The sequence below is a fragment of the Vipera ursinii genome (assembly GCF_947247035.1).
Source record: "Vipera ursinii genome assembly, chromosome: 9".
Classification (NCBI taxonomy): Eukaryota; Metazoa; Chordata; class Lepidosauria; order Squamata; family Viperidae; genus Vipera; species Vipera ursinii.
Genome location: NC_139523.1, coordinates 21562894 through 21581425, shown reverse-complemented (window position 1 = coordinate 21581425; position 18532 = coordinate 21562894). Strand labels below are relative to the sequence as shown.

Sequence of the window (18532 nt, the reverse complement as noted above, 5' to 3'; positions counted from 1 at the left end):
CTCCCTCCCCCCTTTGCTTCCCCCTCCCCACTTTTCCTCCCCCCTTCTCCCTCCCCCCTTTTCCTCCCCCTCCCCTCCCCTGCTTCCCCCTCTCCCCTTTTCCTCCCCCCTCCCCTTCCCTGCTTCCCCCTCCCCCCTTCTCCCTCCCCCCTTTTCCTCCCCCTCCCCTCCCCTGCTTCCCCCTCCCCCCTTTTCCTCCCCCCTCCCCTGGCGCGCCTAGCCGGAGTCCCGTGCAGGCGGGACCGGGCCCTCCAGCTTGCGTGCGCGCTTACTCTCGAGTAAGTCCCGGCTGGAAGGCGACGCCCGAGAAAGCCTCGGCTCGGGGTCCAAAGGGCGGACTCGGCGAAGGAGGCTGCGGGGCTGGCCGCTCTCGGGACTCGGTCCGGGAAGCGCGGGGTTTTTTGGGGGTGGGGGGTGGGGGGGCAGGGTTCCGCCTGGCTGGGGCTGGGAAGGGAAGAAAAGAGGGTCTCTGAGCACGCGCCGAGTGCCTTTGCTTGCCTCCTCTCTGCGGAACCCCCCCCTTTCCTCCTCCCGACCCCGGGCTCGGAAATCTAGCCTTGGGGATGCCGGCTGATCTAAATTCCTCCTTGGCGGGCGGGGGCGGGGAGGTGGGGGGTGGAGGAGGATTAAGAACTTGGAGCAGATGCATTCTGTACATGCTCTTTGCACTCTGGTCTACCAGCTTGAGCGTTGGCATCGACATCTAAGGTTAACTTGAAAAAAATATTTTTTTTAAAAAAAAGTCCTTTCGGTGCCAGGTTTGGCATTTAAGACCAAGAAAGGCAAAGACACCACTGAGTGGTTAAAAAAAAAAGGGGGGGTCCTGGTTTGTTCCCTAAAGACATAACGGCAAGATGGGTTCTAGGATCCAAAATACAGGTAGTCCTCGACTTACATCCAAAATTCAGCCCTAAGTTTCTGTTGCTGAGCAAGGCGGTTTTGGCCAAGTTGTTAAGTGAATAATGCAGTTGTCAACTTAATCATGCAGTTTGTTAAGTGAATCTGGCTTATTGAAATGCCTTGTCAGGAGGTTGCAAAAGGGGGGTCACGTGACCCCAGGCAGTTGCCAAGTGTCCAAATTTTGATCACGTGACCACGGGGGATGCTGCCACTGTCGTAAGTGTGAAAAATGGCTGTTCAAGTCACTTTTCCTGTGCCATTTTTAACTCAAAGCGGTCACTAAATGAATGGGTGTTAACTCTACCTGCAAACAAGGACAGGATGAGAATATAAAATGCAGTACCGTATTTTCCGACGTATAAGACGACTTTTTAACCCATGAAAATCTTCTCAAAAGTCGGGGGGGGGGGGGGGGTGGGTCGTCTTATACGCCCAGTCGTCTTATACGCCGGAAAATATGGTAATATAGAGTGGAGTCCTGTGCAGTGTGATAATTGTGTATGTGTGTGTTGAGAGGCAGTAAACCAACTTCATTGTAAAAAAGGATCTTTTGCATTGCTTCGCATCTTCAAGCGATAATCAAATCTTTAAAGAAATGCAGATTTACTCCCGATACGCTTGCAGGCCTCTGTGGATTGATGAGAGCAGTGACCATCCTGAATACTTCCAGATTTGGGTTAAGCTTTGGATAGAGAAATGCTCACAACTTGCCTAGGAGCCATGAAATGTTTAGACAGGACATTCCTTTTTTAAAAAAAAATCAAATAATTTTATTACCTTTTGCGAAGCATGCACGTTAAAAAAATCAAGGAAGATAACAAAGCAAAATGGGGATCAAAGTGCGAAGAGGTATAAAGAAGTAGAAAGGAAAACAAAAATAAATAGAACAACTAATCTTCTAACGGTATGTGGAACACTGTCCTTCGATTCTTAGTTTAACACTGTAATAAAATGTCCATTTTTCCTCCCTCCCCCCCCAAAAAGAAGGGGAAATTAAAAGTTGGATTGTTTTTTTCTTGGTCACTATTTAAATTTTAACAATCAACACATGCATATGTCGAAATTTCTCTATCTCTTGCAAAAAGTCCGTAGAGGGCTTCCAAATTAGAAATGAAATTTCTTCAGTGGTTTTTCAGTCCTAAAGGAGGGCCGTTAAATTAGCCGTGGTTGCCAAGTCTGCCATCTTTATTAATCATTCCTCTATTCTGAGAAGATGTTTCTAAGGAGAAATTTCCTGACAGTTGAAACAATTAATTAGTGGAACGGCTTGCCTCCAGAAATTGTGAATGCTCCAACACTGGAGGCTTTTAAGAAGAGAGTGGACAAGCATTTGTCTGGAATGGTTTAGGGTTTCCTGCCTGAACAGGGGGTTGGACTAGATGACCTCCAAGGTCCCTTCCAACTCTTTTACAGGTAGTCCTCAACTTAACAACGGTTTGTTTAGTGAGCGTTGCAGCAGTACTGGAAAAAGTGGCTTACGACCGTTTTTGAAACTCTGGTCGCCTGATCAAAATGCAGACGCATGGCCATCGACTCATCTTTATGACGGTCACGGTGTCCCAGGGTCTCGTGATCCCCTTTTGCAGACCTTCTGACAAGCAAAGTCAAGCGGGGGGGGGGGGGGGGGGGCTGGGGAAGCCAGATTCACACAACAACCGTGTTACCAACTTAACAGCTGCAGTGATTTACTTTTAACAACCGAGGGAAGAAAGGTGATAAAAGTCACTGAAGGACTGTCTTTCTTAGCAATATAAAAGTTGGGCTCAACTGCGGCCGTAAACCGAGGACCACCTGTGTTCTGTTATTCTGAGGTCTGGAGCATTAAAATTCTCTGCAGCTTCCTCAGGCCTGGGATCAGAGTCAAAATAGTCCCTCCCACATTAAAGTTAAAGTTTTATCTTTTTGTGCCTGGTGGTATCCCTTAGCTCATGCAGTAGCCGTTCATTTATTTATGTTTATTGCACCCCGTTTAATCCCAGAACAAGTCTTCTATCACAGTCTTTATCCAGCCCATTTCCCAGGAACTTGAGCAGGGTTTCTCCACCCCCCCCACCCCCTCTATTTTTCCTCTCTGGTTGTGTTGTTGCTCACCATTGTTTCAGGATGTTTATACAAATGTTCTAACTAAATAGATAGTTTGTGGAACAAAACTAGGTGCGTTGAAGCGGATACATCAGAAATACAGGCCGCTGAGAGGCCAAAACAAGGCTCCCCTGTGCTGTTATTATTATTTATGAGGGTTGATTGCGCACTCGGATGTTTAGACTGGATTTGGCATTTTTATCTACCTGTCGAGTCCTTGCCAAGGACCCGGGATAGGCAGATGTGGATGGTTGATGTCTTCGCGGCAGGTAAAGCTGCCTTTTGCAATTGACTGATGGTGATTGTGTCAATGCCGACAAGTGGTGCCCCAGGTATTCTGGGATTGCCCCCAGAGGCGTCTGTTAACTAATATTGGGATTACCTTGCCACAGCCTTTCTGTTTTTTATTATCATCATCGTCACCTTTCTTGGCCATCCCTCTCGCGGTTCCAAGGAACTCTGAGCTACGATAGCATTACCTGCGTCTCCTCCATCGGTCCACCCCATTGGCGGGACAAATTCTCCCGTTTTCTCATCCCTCTGACTTTCCTGGGACAAGCCTAAGTGTGCCAGAGATTTTTCTACCCAGGGAGGCCAAACAAGCCTCTTTAGCCGGTGAGGTCAGTGACAGGGTACATGCCAAGAGACTGTGGTTTGGGGGGAAGGGGCAGCGAAAATCAAACTCTCTGTCTCTCTCTCTCCCTCTCCCTCCCTCCCTCTCTCCTTCTGTTTTTCAGTTAGCTGTCAAATCCTCTCCCCCTTAATGCCGTGAGGCCATACCATATGTTTTCTACCAGCAGACCATACACACACACCCGCTTTCTCCCACCCACCCCCATTTAATCTCCATCGTGATTAACAGAGCTCTGTGCTGTGTGCTTCTTGGCTACAGGACAGGATGACCACATTTGCAGAATTGAGTTTGCTTCTTTTTAACACAGCTTGTTTGGGATGCTTCTGAATCTTCTTAGCAAGCTCCACTCCCAGAACCCCCCATTTTGCATAGGACCCTAAGGCCCCCCCCAGTTGAGCCTTGTAAAGGGATCACAGTTACAAATCCAGAGAGGAATCTCTTTTTTTTAATGTTCTAGACCAAGGTTTCCCAACCTTGGTAACTTTTAAAATGTGTGGACCTCAACTCCCAGAATCCCTCGCTTTGCCTTAGGACCCAAGGCCCACCTGTTGAGTCTAGATGCAAAAAACGTTGCTTCAAGTAAAAGATCACGGTTGCAAATCCAGAGACCTCCTTGTTTAGTTGCTTTGAATGGTGTAAACCTAAGTTTCTCAAGTTTGACAACTTTGAGGAGTGTGGACTTTAACATGGCCAAGTGGAGAATCCTAGGGGGTGGAGGTCCACACATCTTAAAAGTTGCAAAAATTCAGAAATATTATGCTGGTCTAGAAAGCAGACAGTTTGCTGGTTTAAGAAGGCTAAATTTTGACAATTGATGGGAGGTGTCAGAAGGGAGGGGAAGTTAGCAAGCTCGCCTTACTTGTAATAAGTAGGTGATATGATGACTCCAACAGGAAATTACACTGGTTTCATTCCTTTGCACCTGATTTGACTTGGGTTCAAAAAAAATAGTTCTTTCTCGCTCTTTTCAAAAAGATTTTTAAAAAAATCCTTTGCTATAATTTACAGGGGTCTTCAAACTCAGCCCTTTTATAACTTGTGGACTTCAACTCCCAGAATTCCTCAGCCAGCCATGCTAGTTGAGGAATTCTGGGAGTTGAAGTCCACAAGTCATAAAACGGCCATGTTTGAAGACCCTTGCTATAAAGGTTCGTGCACCAGAGGAGCTGAAGAAACTGGAAAATGAGAGAGGTGACTTTTTAAAAATTGAATTTACATGTTTAGACGGCCACAGGAAATATAGGTGCATCCTAGTTGATGTAAGTTTTTATTGCATTGTTACAAAAGCCAAGAGGTTTGCCACTGTAACCTCACCTCTCTGTTATCATTACAGTTGACATTCCTTCAGTCATTTTGAAATGGAAGGCTACGTATATTCTTTAGATATTCTGTAACCTTAACTGTGGTCTGAGTAGACCAACTGGCCTTATTTTGGCTCATCGAACACCTGAAACAGGGTCTTCTACACGAAGCCAAGTAGCTGGAGAGAAATAGACAAAGAGAAGTGACTTTTTTTTCTTAACATGATTGAATTTGCAGCCTTGGGAGGGGTGGGGGGTGGAAATGCACCATAGCTCGCCCTTCCCTCTGGGCTGTTGACTTATCTGTTAAGTCCCACCTCCTCCATTTGTTTTGGGGGGGAAATGACAGCTAGCAGAGGTGGGGAAATCCCAGAAAAAATGAGATGGAGGGAAGAAAGAAATGAAAAACGTAAGTTTTTTTTAAAAAAAAAAATTAGGGAAATGAGTTTGTAATTCGGATGGCGATAAGGGCCACGAGAAGTGAGTTAGGGTGGCATTTCCTGCGATGTTGCTTTCGTTTTTGCTACCGCTCTGCAATTGTTTTTGCTTGTGCTTTGTCTGGGTCAGGCAGATAGGGTCCACCTGTGTGGAGAAAAAGCGTTTTGGGGACCCCCAACCCCGGTTTTTAGCATGCATTGAATTGGCAGGGTGGTGGAATTCATGTTTCCTGACAGTTAGAACAATTAATCGGGAACAATGGATGGAAACTAACCAAGGAGAGAAGCAACCTAGAAGTAAGGAGGAATTTCCTGACTGTGAGGATAATTAACCAGTGGAACAACCTGCCTCCAGAAGTTGTGGGTGCTCCAACAACACAGGCTTTTAAGAAGAGACTGGACAGCCATTTGTTTGAAATGATACGGTCTCCTGTTGGACTAGAACTGGGGTAGGCAACCTTGGCTCTACCCTTGAAGACCTCCAGGGTTTCTTCCAACTATGATGTTCTGTGTCTGCTATTAGGGAGAGAATCATCCAGTCAGAAAGTATAAACAAATTCAGAGAGTGTAATAAAAATAAGTTAAAAACAAGAGTAAGATCATCAAAAACTTTTTTAAAAAAAAATCATTTTTGGAGCCCAAAGAAGATTGTGGGTCAGCTTCTTCTCCAAAGCACCTGAAGGCAGGACAAGAAACAATGGATGGAAACTAATCAAGGGGAGACGCAACCTGCAAGTAAGGAGAAATTTCCTAAGAGTGAGAACAATTAAACCAGCAGAATGACTTGCCTCCAGACGTTGTGAGTGCTCCATCACTGGAGGTTTTTAAGAAGAGACTGGTTAGCCATTTGTCTGAAATGGTCTAGGCCAGGGGTAGGCAACCTTGGCTCTTTTATGACTCGTGGACTTCAGCTCCCAGAATTCCTGAGCCAGCTGGCTCAGGAATTCTGGGAATTGAAGTCCACGAGTCATAAAAGAGCCAAGGTTGCCTACTCCTGGCCTAGGCCTAGGGTCTCCTGTTCAAGCAAGGGTTGGACTAGAAGACCTCTAATGTCCCTTCCAACTCTGGTATTCTTCTCACCCATTTCCTCAACTGGAATAAGACTTTTTGGGACTCCTGAGAAGAGCAGAGAAACAGTTAGGTTTGTAATTCCCATAAAAGCGTGGACCACAGTAGGGGACAGCAAGAAGAAGAGTTGAGAGGGACCTCACCAAGCATCTGAAAACAATTAGATGAAAATTGTTAGCAGAAGCCCTGGGCAGTCTGAGTTTTCTGGCAAGGAGGAGGAGCATCAGTTTTTTTTGGGGGGGAGGGGGTTGCTTTGTATTTTGCATAGGATCCTGAGACCCACTCCTTCATGTCTCAACACAAAAATGTTGCGTCAAGTAAGAAATCAAAGTCGCAAGTCCAGAGACATATCTCCATTTTGGTGGTTTTTTTTAATAATCCAGACCCGAGTTTCTCAACCCTGGGCAACTTTGAAGATGCATGGACTTCAGCTCCCAGAATTCCCCAGCCACAGCATGGGAGTTGAAGTCCAGGCATCTTAAAAGTTGTCCAACTTGAGAAACAGCGATCCAGATAGTTCAGTTAAGGTGTTTGAAAGGTAGTCTTAAGATGTCATTTAAAGTTGAGAAACTTTTTAGATCTGCTTTTAGATCTGCTATATATCTCGGTGATCCATCTAATGACTAGTAGATCCTAGTACACCTATTCCTGATTTGCATATCTCTTTACTGCCCAAAGATGTAGACTACTGGTTTAACTCTCAACTTTCCTTTTATGAAGTTAAACTGCCTTCTGACATTGTAAAACGTGGTTATGTGCTGGCAGCTCTTGAGAGTGCCTCTTTCTCTGCAGTTTTGTGTGTGTGTGTGTGTGTGTGTGTGTGTACGTGTACACCCTTACATCACTTCCTGCTGCAGGAAGCTGGTGCGATCTGAAAATACTGTGTGCTGATTCTTTTGTTTAATAATCTGGGTGAGCCAGAAGCTGGCCTGTTTGGCCAGGAGGGAAAATCCCAAGGAATGCAAGTGTCCTGTTGTGACTACTGTTGTTGTTGTTGTTGTTGTTGTTGTTGTTGTTCTTCTTCTTCTTCTTCTTCTTCTTCTTCTTCTTCTTCTTCTTCTTCTTCTTCTTCTTCTTCTTCTTCTTCTTCTTCTTCTTCTTCTTCTTCTTCTTCTTCTTCTTCTTCTTCTTCCCCCCCGACTGGGGAATTCTGGGTGTTGAAGTCCACACTTTTGCCAAAGTTGAGAAACACTACATTAAAGGATTAGGAACTTGCTTGGTTCACTTGACTTCAAACTGTCTTCTCAAAGGGACGTAAGGTGTGCTAACTTTACACCCCCATGGCTTCCCTGATCCCTTTGGCTTTTTCGCTGATATAGTTGGCAGCTGATGCTGACTTGTTTTTATTTGCAAATTTCCATTTATTTGCTTCCTGTTTGCCCCAGCTTTCTAACATTGCATGGTCTGTGATAGGCTTGTGTCTTTTGCACGTTATCTTTTGCAAGAGAGATATTTCCTGGTTAAACTGAGGATGCTGGCTTACTGCATTCGGGTTTTTTTTTAAAAAAAAAATTCTGGTGCTTTGATGCACTATTTTTGGTCATGTTTCTGCCTCAGTTAGCTACGTTTTATAGAACCTTATTTTCCCATTCAAATAGCATACTGTAGATAATGTTGGGCTAATTCCTATAGTAGTAAAGAAACAAAGAGATGGATTAAACAAAAAATGCTGGCTCGCTAGCAGGCTTTTATGTGCTCCAGACTGAACCTCTCTAGGTGTATTAACACAGTTCCCATCGTCCTCTGCTAGCTGGGAATTGTAGGGGTTTTGTTAAGTTTGTATCCTGCCAAACATACCCAATATACCTTCCTCCTCCTATTTTCCCCACAACAGCAACCCTGTAAGGTAGGCTGGGCTGAGAGAGAGGGACTGGCCGAAAGTCACCCAGCTGGTTTTCATGCCTAAAACAAGACTAGAACTCACAGTCTCCTGGTGATTGGCCCAAAGACACCAAGGCGGCTTTCATGCCTGAGGTGGGACTAGAACTCACCGTCTCCTGGTGATTGGCCCAAAGACACCTAGGTGGCTTTCTTGCCTAAGGTGGGACTAGAACTCACCATCTCCTGGTGATTGCCCCAAAGACCCAGGAGGCTTCCATGCCTAAGGTGGGACTAGAACTCCCCGTCTCCCGCTTTCCAGCCTAGAGCCTTAACCCCCCCCTCCAGAAGTAAAGTGATTGTTTCCAGCTGATCTGAAAACCTAACAGGTTGTTCCCTTAGTTATATTTGGGAGCTGTAATTTGGGGGTTGTTGTTATTTCTCTTTCACTAAGCAAATCTTATGTCTGTTTATTGGCAGAAATCCAACAGTAGCTCAGCTTTTTCTACTAAGTACATAGGAATGTACATAAGAGCAATATCTTGAATTTCTGGGTGTGTGTCTCTGGCGGGACGACTGTTAAAACAAAAACGACAACAACTCGGGAGTCTCTTTCAAGGAAAAATATATCCTTAGCTGGAAGCTCTGTGCCTTAAACGTGAAATTCAGTTTCAAATTCAGTTTACCCTTGCAAACATATGCATACCTATTATGAAGTTACTAGTCCTCAAGAATGTTTACTGCCCTGAATTTGCATTTCTCATTCTTGTGGGCTGTCAGTGGACACCGATGACAAAAGCAAGCCTAGCTTTTGATTTAATTTGTTTTATGTTGTCTTCTGGAATTAATTTCTGTGTCTGCAGGTGGCTAAATGGTGGATTGCTTACGATGGGCCGGATGTAAACATGTCCCCAAAGGAACTTCACAATCTGGTTTCATTTAATTTGGACAAATTTTATTGAGCCTCAAAACCTCTAGGTGCCAAAACTGCCTGCTAAAAACGCCCATTGTTTTCCATTTGGTGGCTGCCAGTAAAGTAGCCAGCCAGCCCTTAGTGCCAGCTTTTCCCTGCTCCGTTGGTGTTTGGGGAGCCCTGGTGGTGCAGTGGTTAGAATGTAGCATTGCAGGCTGACTCTGCTCAGTGCCAGGAGTTCAATCCTGAGCAACTTAAGGTTGACTCAGCCTTCCTCCCTCCCGAGGTCAGTAAAATGAGGACCCAGATTGTTGGGGGCAAATATGCTGACTCTTTTAAACCACTTAGAGAGGGCTGTAAAGCACTGTGAAGCAGTAGATAAGTACTAATGCTAGCTGATTGTGCCCACTGCCGGCAGTTCGATCCTGACCAGCTCAAGGTTGACTCGCCCTTCCATCCTTCTGAGGTCGATAAAATGAGGACCCGGATTGTTGGGGGCAAATATGCTGACTCTGTAAACCGCTTAGAGAGGGGCTGTCAAGCATTGTGAAGCGGTATATAAGTCTTAAGGGCTATTGGTACTGGTAGTCCTTGACCTAAGAACAGCTCATTGAGCGACCTTCGAAGTTACAACGGCACCGATCGTTTTTCAAACTTACACTCCCCGCAGCATCTCCTTGGTCATGCGATCAAAATTCAGACGCTTGGCAACTGGTTCCTATTTGTGACTGTTGCTGTATCCCAGGGGTCACGTGATTTCCCCCTTTTGCGACCTTGTGACAAGCAAAGTCAGCGGGGAAGCCAGATTCTCTTAACAACCAGGTTGCTAATGTACCAACTCAAGAATCAAGAAAGGTCGCAAAATGGGGCAAAACTCACTTATCAGGTGTCTCACTTAACGACAGAAATTGGGATCTCCATTGGCGCAAGTCGAGGACTACCTGTTTAAGTGCTGTTGGTATTGCCTTTGGAGTGAAGGGTTGGTATTGCCCTAGAGTAGGGGTAGGCAACCTTGGCTCTTTTATGACTCGTGGACTTCAACTCCCAGAATTCCTGAGCCAGCTGGCTCAGGAATTCTGGGAGTTGAAGTCCACCAGTCATAAAAGAGCCAAGGTTGCCTACCCCTGCCCTAGAGCTCTCCAGGGTGTTGCGATGGGGTGTTACTTTTTTTGTTTGTGTCTTTTCCAGCGTTGGCCCATTTTTCCCCTCCCCAAAAGCAGCAGCTCCATGCCTTAGTGCCAGCCAGCCAGCCAGCCAGCCTGTTGGAAGGATGCCTTGTATGAGTCAGGCTGCCTTGGGGTGTGGACTTTCCCTACTGCCGCCCGCTTCTCTGAGGCCTCTTTGTAGGTAACAGAGGCAGCATTCATGCCACACTCACCTCCACCTAAGGCAGGAATTTCTGAGTAATGGGGCTGGGGGTAGTTTGAATACCTTCCTGTGTATGAAATCTCTCTTCTCCCCCCCCCCGCCCCCAGTTCTATACCTCTTATTTTTTTGCATATATCCCTGCAGAGGGGTTGGAGACATTAGTCTTCTTCCCACACCCCAAACAAAACCAAGCTGGATCTATTCAATCAATCCGAATAGGGCTGGAAGGGACCTTGGAGGTCTTCTAGTCCAGCCCCCTGTGAGACAGACGGAGCAATGTACAGGAAGTCCACGAGTCTTAAAAGTTGCTGAGTTTGGAACTCCTGAATTTACAGCTCTGGGATCATGCACTGGTGAAAGCGGTTGTCCATTTATCCACCTCTGCCTGTCACAAGTCCTTGGGAAGGATTCCACAAAAATGCCAAATCCAATCTAAACATCTGGCTGATTGCAGCAAATAATAATAATAATAATAATAATAATAATAATAATAATAATAATAATAATAATAATAATTTAATAATAATACATGAGAACATTGTGACATCCTGCGTTCTTGGGAAGAACTTGATGCAAATGTAGGTGAATAGCAGCTAAAGAACAGGCACTAGTTATGTCACATTGTTGTGTATATTATAACTATAATACTATTTTTGTGGCACTAGGTGTATGCTGATCCAGGCTATTTGGACACCCTGACTCAGCTGCTGGGACCCTCCCTCCCCCCCAAGGGGGCAGAATGGAGTTAGAGGAGGGTTACAATGGAGTAAGTAATTGGCTGGGGTGTGCTTGCAAATAGGATGGAGGGGGTGGATGGATGGATGGATGGATGGACGGACGGACAGACGGACAGATAGTTAACAGACAGGTAGGCAGATAGACAGATTGACACAGATGGATGATAGGGAGGGAGGGAGAGCGCGAGAGACAAGATAGATAATAGAAAGAAAAATAGAAAAAATAGGTAGGTAGGTGGGTGGGTGGAAGGATGGGTGGATAGATATATGGGTGGGTGGAAGGATGGATGGATGGATGGATAGATAGATGGGCGGGTGGGGGGGCGGACAGACGGACAGACATGACAGAAAGGTAGGTAGGCAGACACAGATGAGAGGCAGACAGACAGATTGCAGACAGGTAGATAGACAGACAGACAGAATGTGATAGAGGGAAGAGAGAAGACCAGTGCACTTGCATATAGGAGCTTTTTGATGCAGCTATAGATATATTGTGTGTTGTGCATGCTCTTCTAAGTCACTCTTGACTCTTGGCAACTATGTGGACAAGTCCCTGCTTTTTTTCATGGCAACATATTTTTGGAAGTGACTTGCTATTGATTTCTTTCTAAGTTGAGAGAGAGAAGTGACCAGCCCAGGGATCCTAGAACTGGCTTTGTGCTTAAGCAGAACTGGAAGTCACACTCTCTAGTCCTGTGGCTTTTAGCTGGTCCCTATTCTGTATTTTATGGATACTGAGTTTTCTGGGCTTGCAATCGTAATGTATCCGAAGGGTGCTGCGAGAAATGGGCTTTTAAGGGAAAGCAGTGGGTATTTTATATTAGGTGTATTAATTAATGATGGGGACAGGAATTAGGATTCCCTCCCAGAGCTTTTAATTTAACAATAGAAGAGATGGGAAAAGAGAAAGTAATGTGAATTTCTTCCAACAAGTGGAATGTTTAGACCAGGGGTAGGCAACCTTGGCTGTTTTATGACTCGTGGACTTCAACTCCCAGAATTCCTGAGCCAGCTGCGCTGGCTCAGGAATTCTGGGAGTTGTAGTCCACGAGTCATAAAACAGCCAAGGTTGCCTACTCCTGGTTTAGACCCTTTTTCCGGGATAGAGAAAGACCCACTGGTTGAGATGAGCTTGGGCAGATAAGAAGATCTTCCTGATGTTGTTGCCCAACTTCAGCAACTTTAAGATGTGTGCGTGTTTATTGGGGAATTCTGGGAATTGAAGTTTCTGGATTTGAGAGAACCGTGGCCTAAAGTAGGGGTCCCCAACCTTTTTGGTTCTGCGGACCACTGGCGGCGGCACCAGTGGCTTTGGCGGTTTGGGCAGTGGGGGGAGGGGATGGTTTCATGCATGCAACCGACATCCCACACGTGTGCAAGGGAAGCTTCACACCCTTGCCTGCTGCTTCGGCGGCCTGGTTCTCAATGGACCATGACTCGGTGGTGGGCTGTGGCCCAGGGGTTGGGGAGCCCTGGCTTAAATGATCCTGGGAATTTCTGATGTTTGGTGTGTTTTTTTTTTCTTCAGAGTTCAGCACTGGGAGCTCAAGCAGGCTTGGCTATGTCCATTATTGGTGCAGAAGATGAGGACTTTGAAAATGACATTGAGCCTGTAAGTGGGGAAATTAGCAGAACAAATGCAAGAGGGAACATAAGGTGAAGGTGATAAAATTAATCCCCTACAACAGCGGCCCCCAAAGTTTTGGGGGCCAGGGAGAGAGGCTTTTCCGTGGACCGTGTGTGTGTGTGTGTGTGTGTGTGTGTGGTTTTGTATGCTGCCTGCATCCTGCAGATGGGGCTTTGCTTACTTGCATGGCCCGGTTTTTGGCATGCCACGGACTGGCACCGGTCCATGGCCTGGGGGTTGGGGACCCCTGCCCTACAAGGAAAGATGGAAGGATTAAGTTGGGGAAAAGCATGGAAGAAGTAACATTATAGCGCATACAGGTAGCCCTCAACTTACAACAGGCGCTTAATGACTCTTCAAAGTTGCCACAGAGCCCGAAAAATGCATTGACAACCCGCTTTCTATGTTACGACATCTGGCCCCCTATGCAGTCATATGATCCCGTTTGGGTGCTTGGCAATCACATTTACAACCATCTGTAGTGCCCCACAGTCATCTGACAATGATGATGATGTTGGAAGGGACCCTGGAGGTCATCTAGTCCAACCCCCTGCTCAGGCAGGAAACCCTACACCATTTCAGACAAATGGCTGTCCAGTCTCTTCTTAAAAACTTCCAGTGTTGGAGCATTCACTAGTTCTGGAGGCAGGTTGTTCCACTGATCAATTGTTCTAACTGTCAGGAAGTTTCTCCTTAGTTCCAGGTTGCTTCTCTCCTTGATTAGTTTCCATCCATGGTTTCTTGTCCTGCCTTCAGGCACTTCGGAGAATAGCTTAACTCCCTCTTCTTTGGAGCAGCCCCTGAGATATTGGAACACTGCTATCATGTCGCCCCTCACCCTTCTCTTCATTAAACTAGACATACCCAATTCCAGCAACCGTTCCTTATATGTTTTATCCTCCAGTCTCCTAATCATCTTTGTTGCTCTTCTCTGCACTCTTTCTAGAGTCTCAACCTCTTTTTTTACATTGTGGTGACCAAAACTGGATGCAGTATTCCAAGTGTGGCATGATTTGTGGTGTTTTTGCTCAGAGCTCAGAGAGCACTAGGGACCCCATAGCTATTTCTGATTTTCCTATGTTGGGTTCTCTCCACAGTTCCAGCACCCGGACACTCAAACCAGCTTGTTCCAAAACCTGGAGACCCTGATGAAGCACCCTGCCTACTTGATGGTCTTCATACAACATGTGGTGTTGCAGTTTGAATCAAGCCCTGTGGTGAGCTGACACATCCGCGCTTGCGTGTTTTTTTTTTAGCACAGCTGCTCAGTTCTTGTCCTCTTCCGCACGATCCCTCCCCCCTTAACCAAGGATCTAACCACTATGAAGCATACACCCTCTCCTCTGAAGAGGGTGAACCACTGAACTTTGGGGCCCAACAGGCACTGAATACACTCACGTTCACGCTGGTACTGTTCACGTAGATGTGTCTGGCTGTGCAATGGATTGAGCTCCAAGGCAAAAGAAGTGCTGGGCTGTGGAATTCTGGGAATTGAAGTCTACCCATTTTAAAGTGACTTGCAAGGTTGAGAAACCCTGCAATAGAAGAACCACTGATGCATTTCTTGCCGGACTGGATGAGTCTAGTGTGACAGGAAGGGAAGTTGCATGATTCTTGCCACCTTCTTTAAGTAACATTAACGCGTGACGTAATATAGTGCTAGTAAAATTGGCAATGGACAACAGGGATTGTTGTCAAGAGCGACAAACACAACACACATCTTCAAATAGAAAAACAGCCTGGGACCCCATAATAAATCCAATATCCCTCCGTGTTTTCTGCGTTTGTGACTGCTAACTGTTTCTTTTAAAGATTGCTAAGAGAGTGTGGGTAAATCTTCAATCCCAGTTGTGACAGCCATCTTGATTTTTCAACTCACTCCCTCACCCTACTTTTAAGATGGGGGGGGAGACTTCAATTCCCAGAATTCCCCAGCCATAACTATACATGTACTCTGGGAAAAACTAATCAGGTATTCCAAGCTCCGGCGCCTTTGTAAAGCAGTATTTCCCTCCAGACTACCTTCCCCCACACTTTTCTTTCATTCTCCACAAATTAGACTTCTAGCATTAGAAGAAGAAAAAAGGCCAGACAAGGAAGTTTTACAAATCTCAACTAGGAGTCGACTTCTCCTTTTTTCAATAGTGATAGAAGAGAATATTTATAGCTCAGGATTGAACTGTAGTGTCTTTGGGGCTCTCTCAGCTTGGTGGTGGTCTTGCAGACCTTTCATGACCAAACTAGGTAACATCATCAGTGCTAGAAGAGAATGGAGCCTGTGGAGTAGAGGACAAGGAGAAGGGAGGAAGAGGGCTGTGGGATCCTTGGCAGTCTCTGAGCTTGGTTGTTTCTTGCAGACATTTTATTTATTTATTATTTATTTATTTAATTTGTATACCGCCCTTCTCCCGAAGGACCCAGGGCGGTGAACAGGGCAATACATAATAAAAACAAGATACAAAAATTAAAAATTATTAAAAGTAATTAAACAACGATGCCCGTAATAAATTAGTACAGATTAAAAGTTAAGTCAATTAAGTCAATTTTACCCAACTCATCAGTGCCAGAAAGGGAATGGGATTTGCTGTCTGCGTTTGTCTCTGTTTGTTCAGAGAGCAAGCAAATCCCGCTCTCTTCTAGTACTGGTGATGTTACCTAGTTGGGTAATGAAACATCTGCAAGAAAAAGAACACAAGCTCAGTCTCTTCAGTAGCTTTTTTTTTGTTGGTTTGTTTCCTTTAATATCTTCTCTCCTCGTAGCTCTGTTACCTGCACGTGGACCTCATCCTAAACCGCCTTGGGCCCAAGGAATCCAAGAAGCAATTTGTGGATTTTTGCCATGTCTTCTTAGACAAAACTGGGGTGAGTAGACTCTAGCACAGGGGTCTTCAGACTTGGCCCTTTGATGACTTGTGGACTTCAACTCCCAGAATTCCTCAGCCAAGCACGCTGGCTGAGGAATTCTGGGAGTTGAAGTCCACAGGTCATCAAAGGGACCAAGTCTGAAGACCTTTGCTCTGGGAAAACCTTTTGAAGAAATCTTCCACCCAAATCTTTTGATAATTGGTAATGAGGGGCAGGTTCCTCTTGTTTGTCTTTCCAGGGCAGGTTTGTACGATTTGTTCACACGGCCCTGGTTTACAGGGTGGTAGGAACATAAAGGCTTCAGACAGTCTTTGTGATTGATAGTTGTTTTATCTTCAGTTACTGCGTTTTGATCTGTTTCTTGCATTCTCTTTACCTCTTTCACAGCTGCTGAGAGTCCCCGTTCCAAATGCTGTGCAGTTTGAACTGGGTAAGGGCCAACTCTCATGGGGTGTTGGTATGTGGTGTGATCTGAACCAGAGTTTAACAAATGGACCAGATGTGAACTGCAAAAGTCTAGATGACCACCCGGTGGCAGCAAAACATTCAGGTTTTCTGAATCTCTTTGCTGCCCTCTGGTGGTTGATTTCCTCAGTCTAGATGAGGTTGACCTAAAGATTGTGTAGCTTCTGCCATGTTATTATACTCCATCCTTTACTAACTGGATATTAGGGTTTTGTTGGCCGTATTAGCTGGGAGTTATGGGAGTTGCAGTTTGAACACATCTGGAGGGACATCTCGTTGGGGAAAACTGATTTAAGCAGTTATTTGCATCAATCTCTCTTGTTTGGTCCTGCGCGCACAATTCTTTCCTTTGTAGAACATATTCTGGCAACTGGGGAAAACAAATAGTCTATGGTTGTTCTTTTGGCCAGAGTGACTCATATGTAAAATCTGGTTTGAATTGTGAATTCAATTGAAAAATGGAACTATTTCAGTTTGGATATTTGAACCGAATTCTTGGATCAGTTTAGTCTGGCTTTCCAGATCAGGTCAGAAATATATATTCTTTCACCTCATTAGTTCAGGAGCATTCAGTCCACACTCATCACACTGAGTGACACTTCAGTCTGGAAAGTGTTTGGAATATTAAATCACCATTAAATCCTTGAATCCAATATTGGTTAATCTTACTTTTCCCCATTCCTGCAAAACTGTGGAAAAGCCACTGGATTTTCGGGTGGTGTAATTGAATTCGGGGGTTTTTTGTTGTAGTTCTGCTAATTATGGCTTGTCAGATTGTTTACACTGAAAGAGCAAAAAGTTTTAGTTCATTTGGACGCAGGCATTTCAGCTGCCTGAAGGGGTGGCTAGGGGATCCTGGGAGTTGAAGTCCACAAGTCTTAAAAGTTGCCAAGATTGGACACCCCTGAAATTTTACACAGAAAGGAGAGGAAAAGATGAAAATCCCCTTGCACCCTTGAAAGTCAGCGTTCATTTGTGAGACTGGCTGCTAGTTGGAACATTCACAGCTGAGGGCCCCTCTCGGATTGCACAGGCAGGCATTGCAGCCGTGGAGCCATACACAATAATTGTGTTAACTTTCTACAGAAGGGCGGGTTCAGCTGCTGTTCCAATCCGCCGACTTTGATCCGAGCTGCAGGTCCCACCCACTTGCTAAACTTCCCCATCTCTGCCAATGCCTCTCCTTTCCTCTGTCCTACACACACACACACACACACACACACACCCTTGGTTTGCTACAGCTGCTGGCACGGGTGAAACGAAATGAAAGACAGGAAGCTGAAGGGTTTGGAGAACAGTGGACAGCTGCTGTTTGCCTGCCAACAATTAGCTCATCTCATCTGAGTCTCTCCCCCCCCACCCCGCCATGCAGGGAAGGACAGGAGCCTGTATTTTTTTTTGGGGGGGGGTTGTCTGTAGGGCCAGCTGATTCCACAGCTTCTGAGTGTCACCTAGCGGCCACACCTGCAGATTGCAGCACCGTGCCTAGGCAAAGCCACACACTTGTGGGCGAGCACACATGCCAACACATGCTCCGGAAGGCTGTTTTCTTTTAGTTTTAATTTTAATTGGTAGGTCAAAAGGCCCTTCCCAACCCACCTGCAGGAGAACTCCTCAAAAGTCAGTGAGACAACATGTTTCTGCAACCCCACAAGGGAAAACGTAGTGAAGGTTTATTCTCAGCAGTATCTGCAAACTAATTGTAGACCATCTTAAGGATGGCCCCACTTGTTCTTGTTGGAATTATTGGATCTAGCAAATAAAAGATGCTTATGTATGCAGAAGGTGGACAGAAACATACAGTTGTCCTCAGCTTATGATGCTTGCTTAGTGACCATTCAAAGTTATGATGTACCTGAAAAAAGGGACTTAGATCCCAGATCCAAAGTTCCAAATGTCGCCACCTCCTACAATCACATGACTGCATGTTGGGGGTTGGCAATACTGCTGCATTTATGGCTATTTGCAGCATTTTGTTGGTCACCAGACTGACCTGTATTTCAATCGTTACAACTTGCAACCATAATGGGCAAGCTCAAGGACTATCTGCATTTAAGTATTGTATTGTTAAACAGGAGACTGAAGCTTATTGAAAAAAAAAAAAAGAGATCCTGAAAGGGCAGGGGGGCGGGGTGGGGTGGGGTGTTAGGAGGCCAGTTGGAAGCTCTGTAGGCAGAGCGTATAAATCTCATTTCCGGGGTGGGGAAGAGCGTTGAGGTGTGCAGAAAGGGCTCCTTCCCCCCCCAAAAAAATAAAACTGGGGAGGGGAAGGGCTGAGTGACATCCTGGCACCGTCTTCTGTAAAACAAAACAAAAA

At 45.6% G+C, this 18532-nt stretch overlaps 1 protein-coding gene across 4 annotated transcripts in view; it reads left to right on the top strand.

The window, feature by feature from the left end:
- ARHGEF1 (Rho guanine nucleotide exchange factor 1) overlaps positions 1–18532 on the top strand; it is a 59997-nt gene that overhangs the window by 1012 nt on the left and 40453 nt on the right. For all 4 annotated transcript variants that reach the window (XM_083369379.1, XM_083369378.1, XM_083369380.1 and 1 more), the window contains exons 2-6: positions 11187–11287; positions 12787–12870; positions 13983–14102; positions 15646–15747; positions 16138–16180. In XM_083369379.1, coding sequence (XP_083225505.1) covers positions 11261–11287; positions 12787–12870; positions 13983–14102; positions 15646–15747; positions 16138–16180 — 376 coding nt within the window. In that variant the 5' untranslated portion in view covers positions 11187–11260. The remainder of the gene's footprint in view (positions 1–11186; positions 11288–12786; positions 12871–13982; positions 14103–15645; positions 15748–16137; positions 16181–18532) is intronic.